Source organism: Barbus barbus (assembly GCF_936440315.1).
Source record: "Barbus barbus genome assembly, chromosome: 18".
NCBI lineage: Eukaryota > Metazoa > Chordata > Actinopteri > Cypriniformes > Cyprinidae > Barbus > Barbus barbus.
This window is the reverse complement of record NC_136746.1, coordinates 27,381,286-27,388,555: the sequence shown is the minus strand read 5'-3', so window position 1 is coordinate 27,388,555 and position 7,270 is coordinate 27,381,286. Positions and strand designations below refer to the sequence as shown.

The 7,270-nt window shown below is 37.2% G+C and overlaps 1 protein-coding gene across 3 annotated transcripts in view; it reads left to right on the top strand.

Annotated features, from left to right (window-relative positions):
- The first annotated feature begins 2,341 nt into the window (after positions 1 to 2,341).
- LOC306884074 (E3 ubiquitin/ISG15 ligase TRIM25-like) overlaps positions 2,342 to 7,270 on the top strand; it is a 14,539-nt gene continuing 9,610 nt past the window's right edge. The window contains exons 1-3 of one of the 3 annotated variants that reach the window (XM_079439726.1): positions 2,343 to 2,467; positions 3,047 to 3,688; positions 6,146 to 6,241. In XM_079439726.1, the coding sequence (XP_079295852.1) occupies positions 3,125 to 3,688; positions 6,146 to 6,241 (660 nt within the window). In that variant the 5' untranslated portion in view covers positions 2,343 to 2,467; positions 3,047 to 3,124. Of the gene's footprint in view, positions 2,468 to 3,046; positions 3,689 to 6,145; positions 6,242 to 7,270 lie in introns of all 3 variants that reach the window. The other 2 variants (XM_079439727.1, XM_079439728.1) reach the window with 2 other exon arrangements.

The window sequence follows — 7,270 nt, the reverse complement described above, 5'->3', positions numbered from 1 at the left end:
AGATGGTAGTTTGAGATGGCGCTGTACCCATGTGATTTTATTTTGTTCTATTTTCATCTATTCAGTCACATTCACTACAATTCAATACAGTTGAATTACAAACAAACACATGTAAGGACTTGAAGATATCCTCAAACATTGACAGCAAAACTGTGAAGATGCACTTGGACTTTTAATCCTCCACATGCTTCCCACTGTGGTGGAACACAGGAAGAATGACTGGGATTTCAAAAAGAATTCTTGATTCCATTTTCCTCCAGCTGAAAGACAAACGAGGTGCTGGTGACCTTCATGGCAGAGGTAGCAGCCATTATCAATGCTAGACCTCTTGTTCCTGTGCCAACAGACCCTGATGCGTTGTTCTTTCTCACCCCAGTGGTTCTTCTCACAAAAAAAGTGAACTCTGCACCTGCTGCACCTGCAGGCGAGTTGCAGACCTGTACAAGTGCCAGTGGCGGCAAGTTCAACACCTTTCCAACAAATTCTGGGACAGATGCAATTCCTACCAACCCTACAGGCACGCAAAATATGGCAGGCCAGGAAGTATTGTCCTCCTCAAGAACAGCCAAGTACCACAGAATGAGTGGCCTCTTGAAATGGTAACACAGACTTTCCCTAGCCAAGACGGGAAGGTGTGTCAGGTTGAGGTCAAGGTCATCAAACCAGCAGGTTCTACACTTTTCCTCAGGCCTGTTGGAGAGGTACTGCTTCTACTTTTCCCCAGGTTCTAAAGTATATGGGTCATTATAAAATTTGTTATGTGAAATCGCATCAGGTGGGGAGTGTTATGAAAGATGAAAAATATTTTGAAAAATGTCTGTGTAATGAAAGTAGAGTAACGTTACGAAGACAAAAAGGTCATACAGTTTTTGAATGAAATGTTAACAAAATTTTCATTTGTGAAGAATCTTTTAAATAACTGATTTAGGAAGGCCAATCCAACAGCACAATTATATATTTTACCAGGTTTAGTTACCAGGTTATGTTGTGCAATGTATCTTTTGATGATTCACATAAATGGCTTGGTGTAAGGAACTATTTGAAATACTGTAAATATGTTGTTAGTATAGGAAGTATGGATGAATTGTGTTATGAAATATTGAAGATGTTTGTGTAATTTAATATGCGATTTTGACAGATTTTCTGTATCTTGAATCTTTTGTACCCTGTGTGTGTTTACGTATTGAAACCAGAAATCATGAATATTTGTGCTGAAATTGTCGTTCTCAGACACTGTAGTGATCAGGTGGACTAATAAGCTTAATAAGATGGCAGGTGGACGTGAATGTGAGACGCTGATTGATTGAGCCTATATTGTTTTAATGTGGATTTTATATTTCATATCACTTTGAATTTAATTCGACGCACGTCTGATGATGACTAAAGGATTATTATATTTGATTTGCATTCCTTGGTGAGCGTAGCGAGGTATGTTGATTGTAATTAAAGAAATATTTGAATGTTTGTTGTGTAATGTAATCGATTGTGATGCTTATTTATGCAATTCAACATGTTTACGAGTCTGTGCTTGAATTATGAATTATCTTGTAATTTGTATGTGTTAAAACAGTTTTCACAGTGCTGTGGGGTGTTGTGAGTCGTCGTCGTGGTGAATTTAAGGAAACCTCATGCATCAGTCGAGGCTCTCGGATCCAAAAGACTGCTACACTTGGTGGGGCTAAAACAAAAATACTGTTGTATCCCTGCAACCATTTGAATAAATAAATAAACAACCAAAAATAATTACAAATAAAATCTTAATAAAGAAATCTTAAATCATAAAGAAGTGATTTGTCTGACAGAGATGATTGATGCTTGACTGCCATGGGTGCTTACAACATAACTCAAAATGCAAATTATTTACCTGTCTGAAATATTTCTATGTTCAAGTGTTTATAATGGAATCACATTAAAAGTCTGTGATTTATAAACATATATATGTGTTGTGCAAAACGATCAAAAACATTTAAACGGGACAATGAGAAGCTCCTCCAAATATTGTCAAATTTCAGCACTATGTGGTGCTATAACAAACATATCCTTATAATTCAGCAACCATTGATGAAGAAAGGTATCACCAAAACAGTGCTTTATCGCTTGCCCAAAGATCATCTCAGACTATCGAAATTATATGCAACTTTTAAAATGATATTGTTATTATTATTATCATTATTTTCAGATGGATCTTATTTATTAACTGTGAGGAACATATGATGAACATTTTAATTGTTTACACCTCTTGGACGCAGTTATATTAAATATGGTGTTTGGGTTGCAACAGGTAGAATTGGGTACTATCCCTTTAAGAGAGGCCTACTCTTTTTTTTTCTTTTTTTTTCCTGTTCAGTTTGAGTGCTTCCTTCTTTGCACATATCGCATATATGCACACATTGCATTTCTGTTGCTGATTTGTTTTATTTTATGATATTCAGTATAAAACCAGCACCTGTGGAGTACCAGTCAAGTTGTGAGTCTGTCTAACTTTACTGTATCTAACTTGGTGAATAAATTTTAAATTTAGCAGTTTTACCCGCAATACCGGGTACTGGGCCCAGATGTAATAAAAGTCTGTGTGTATAGGGGAAAAATAAAAATGTAAAGGTATTTTTCTACATCAGCATGTACCAGTTGTTATGGCTGTTTTGTTTTAACTGGTTGTTTAGTAGGTCTACACGGCCTACACAACTACTTGTGTAGACCTACTTTCATAGGCTTACCACTACTGGAAGAACCTGACAAACACGGCAGACAATGCTGCACATACATAAAAAGTATGATCTCAACTTGTTTGTCAGGCTCTTGTGAGTGTTTTGAGAATTGTGCAGCAGGGTGTTTTTACAGTAGGGCAAATGTAGGACTATGTGTTTCTGAATTTTACATTTATATGTATAGTGCTTTTCTGGATGATGCAGATATATATATATATATATATATATATATATATATATATATATATGGTGCAGATTAAATTTTCTAAAACTTTCAGAGGCAGAAAATACTGATCATTATTTTTTACTTTCATTTTCATTTTGTCATGTTTGCATAGGAGCCACTCCCACTCCCACAGATTTCAAAAGTTTCAAAACCCCTGTTATTCTACAGTACTGCATTTGAAAGCATCAAAATGGCAGAACATGTCTATGATACTCAAAATCCTTTAAATTGCCCAATCTGTCTGACTCTGCTTAAGGACCCAGTGACTACAACTTGTGGGCACAGTTTCTGTATGAAGTGTATAAAGGGATGCTGGGATCTGGATCATTCTTTGAGACGAGCTTACAGCTGCCCTACATGCAGGACCACATTCAACCAAAGACCAGCTCTCAGCAGAAGCACGGTGCTTGCTGAAATTGTAGAGGGAATGAAACGGGAAGTTCCAGCTGGGCCTGGAGATATGAAGTGCGATGTATGTAAAGGAAGAAAACTCAAAGCCATCAAGTCTTGTCTGGTGTGTTTGGCTTCTTACTGTCAAACTCACATTAGGCCTCATTATGAGTCTGAAGCTTTCAAAAAACACAAGCTGGTAAACGCTTCCCCAAATCTACAGCAGCACATCTGCCCTCAACATCATAAAGCACTGGAGGTTTACTGCTATAATGAGCGGAAATGTATTTGTATAGTTTGTATGGGGAATCAGCACAGTGGACATCAAACAGTCTCAGCTGCAGCAGAAATGGCTAAAAAACAGGTAAGATGACATGATCGTTATTTAAGCGATGACATCCAAGAGAATATGTTATATAGTGAATATAGGCCAACATATAAACACAAAGTATCATGAAAATGCAATTTTATTGACTAAATACATTAACTACTGTGATGTTTTCATGAAAATTATACAGTATCAGACCACTTTTTTCCCTATAAGCAGAATAATAATAATAATAATAATAATGCATTTTATTTAATGGCGCCTTTCAAAACACCCAAGGTCACCTCACAAAATGAAAAATACAAATCACAGCATAAAACAAAAACACACAACAAACTCTATACATATACAAGTAAAATGCAGTAGAGACTCAATAATACAGATCATAAAAAAGCCTGTATAAAGAGATATGTTTTAAGACGTGTTTTAAAAGTCAGCAAGCAATTGCTATTGCGAATATCATTGGGAAGGGAATTCGGGGGGCAGCATAGCTAAAAGATCTGGCACCCATGGTAGTTAGTCGAATCTGAGGTACCACAAGAGAAATTGAAGATGAGGATCTAAGAGCACGTGAAGGGGTGTAGACATGAAGAAGTTGATTAAGGTATTGAGGTGCAAGATTATGAAGTGCCTTGTAAGTAAGTAGCAAGATCTTAAACTCTACTCTATACTTTACTGGAAGCCAGTGCAACTGCTGAAGAACTGGAGAAATGTGCTCATTAAAAGGTGTTCTAGAAAGAACACGAGCTGCAGAGTTCTGAACCAACTGGAGCTTATGTAACAATTTAGCAGGAACACCAGTTAAAAGGGCATTGCAGTAGTATATACGTGAAGTAAATAAAGCATGAACAAGAACTGCTGTATTATTGGTAGAAAGAAAGGGACGGAGACGGTTAAGATTACGCAAGTGGAAGTAAGCAGTCCGTGTGATACTATTAATTTGAGTTTCAAAGGATAGTGTGCTATCCATGACAACACCCAAACTTTTAACCTGTGAAGAAGGAAGTATTGTATTATTGTCAATGAACAAAGAAAAACAATTAGATTTAGACAAAACAGATCTAGTGCCAATAAGTAGGGCCTCAGTTTTGTTGCCATTTAGCTTCAAAAAATTAGCTGAAAGCCAATGTTTAATTTCAACTAAACAGCTAGATAAAGATGGTGGTGGAAAAGAACCAGTGGGTTTGGCAGACAGGTAAAGTTGGGTGTCATACGCATAACAATGAAAATGAACACCATGTTTCCTCAAAATGTAACCAAGAGGAAGTATATAAATAATAAAAAGAAGCGGGCCCAAAACAGAACCCTGGGGAACCCCAGTGGTAACTGTTGATATTCTTGATTTAAAATGTTTTAATTGAATACACTGAGTATGTCCAGAAAGATACGACCTAAACCAAGACAGAGGAGTGCCAGTGATCCCAATAGAAACCAACCTGTCGAGAAGTATCTCATGTGAGACAGTATTAAAAGCAGCAGTCAAATCAAGAAGGACAAGTATGGTTAAAAGCCCAGAGTCAGCTGCCAACAACAGATCATTAGTTATTCTAACAAGAGCAGTCTCAGTGCTATGGTGAGGACGAAAACTATAGAAATAGCTCAATAATTTTAAGCACAAGAAGTGTGTAAGTAACTTTGCAACTATATGTCAAGTAACTCTCATTAGACTGTTAACAATAGACCATGTTAGATTATGGTTTGAATAAGTTGACATGCAAAGTTGTGTACAGTCAATAGAATGTCTGTTGGTGGACCATCAAAATAAAGCGTTAGCATATATTATGCACTAGTTGCAAAGTTACTTATAGTTAGCAGAATGTCTAACTGAACTCAAGTCAAGTCAAGTCTGCTTTATTGTCAATTCTTCCACATGTACGGCACATACATACAGAGAATTGAAATTGCGTTACTCTCAGACCCTTGGTGCATACAGTTAACATTAAACACATTCAAATACAGATAAATACAGTTTAAACATATGCACATACAACTATACAGCTATACAAATGAGGACATTGTAGAAAAATAAAGAAATAGATAAAGTGGCATAAGGCACATGGCAGAATAGATAGATTGCAAACCAGTTAAATAAAACAAAACACTGCAGATATATGTGTAGTGCAAGAGGAGCTTATCAGTCTGTTAAAGTGACAGGAGAACAGTCTTTTATCAGACTATCCGAAGAGGGAGTTTGCAGTCAATGCTGGATGAGGTAGTGATCAGTCCAATGCTGCACAAGTGACAGGTGCTGGTCACAGTTTTTAAGTGGGTGGGGGCAGGCCCTGGGGGTGTGGGGAGCGGGGGGGGGGGGGGGGGGGGGCTCATAGAGTCAGAGTTCAGTGTTGCATGGGCTAAAAGAGGGGGGGGGGGCAAGGACGGGAGGGAGTTCAGCTTCCTGACAGCCTGATGTATGAAAGGCTATCAAGATAGAGTGTTACCATACATTGCTATTGCTTCATAAGTCACTCTTATTTATTACAAATTCACCCACAGGAGGAACTGAAAATAAAAAAGAAGGATTTCACTCAGAAAATCACAGACATAGGCAAGAAGGTCCAGGCATTTAGGAAGGCTGTGGATTCTCATAAGGTAAATGTGATTGACAGCTTTAAAGTTTTTAAATTGGGGAAAAGGAAAAGCCAAATAGCAGCAAATACTATCAATGTTTATTTTGAATGTAAAGCATATTTTATTTATTTATTTAGTCATTTAGCAGACGCTTTTATCCAAAGCGACTTACAAATGAGGACATAAGAAGCAATCAAAACCAAATGTAGCATATGTAGGTTATAGATAAAACTTTAATTTTATAAATGTATTTCAGTAGGGAATATCAGGGAACATTGTCGGTTACAATCCAAGTAATCCATACATACAAAGAAAGCAAAACAAATAAGTTCAGAAATTAAGTTCTGTGTAATAAAATGGAATTACCCAGAGAAAAAGTATTGCACACGCTTACTGAAATTTAATACATCATACAAAAGCCTTTGTTGGTAATGACAGCTTCAAGACGTCTCCTGTATGGAGAAACTAGTCGTATGCATTGCTCAGGTGTGATTTTGGACCATTCTTCCACACAAACGGTCTTCAAATCTTGAAGGTTCTGTAGGCCTCTTCTATGAACTCTGACCTTTAATTCTTTCCATAGATTTTCTGTTGGATTCAAGTCAGGAGATTTGCTGGGCCATTCTAGCAGCTTTACTTTCTTTCTCTGAACAATTGAGTTTCCTTGGCTGTGTGTTTGGGATCATTGTCTCGCTGAAATATCCACCCTCATTTCATCTTCATTATCCTGGAAGATGGCAGCAGATTTTTTATTAAGAATGTCTTGTTACATTTTTCCATTCATCCTTCCTTCCATTATATGAATTTTGCAAGTGCTACACCATGATGTTTTGGGGTGATGTGCAGTGCCATTTGACCTCCAAACATGGTGTGTATTATGGCATCTAAAGACTACAATTTTTGTCTCATTTGACCAGACTATATTCTCCCAGTATTTCTCAGGCTTGTCTAAATGTTGTGCAGCAAACTTTAAACAAGCTTCAACATGCTTTTTCTTCACCAATAGAGCTTGCATACAGGCCACGGCGGTTGAGTGCATTACTTATTCTT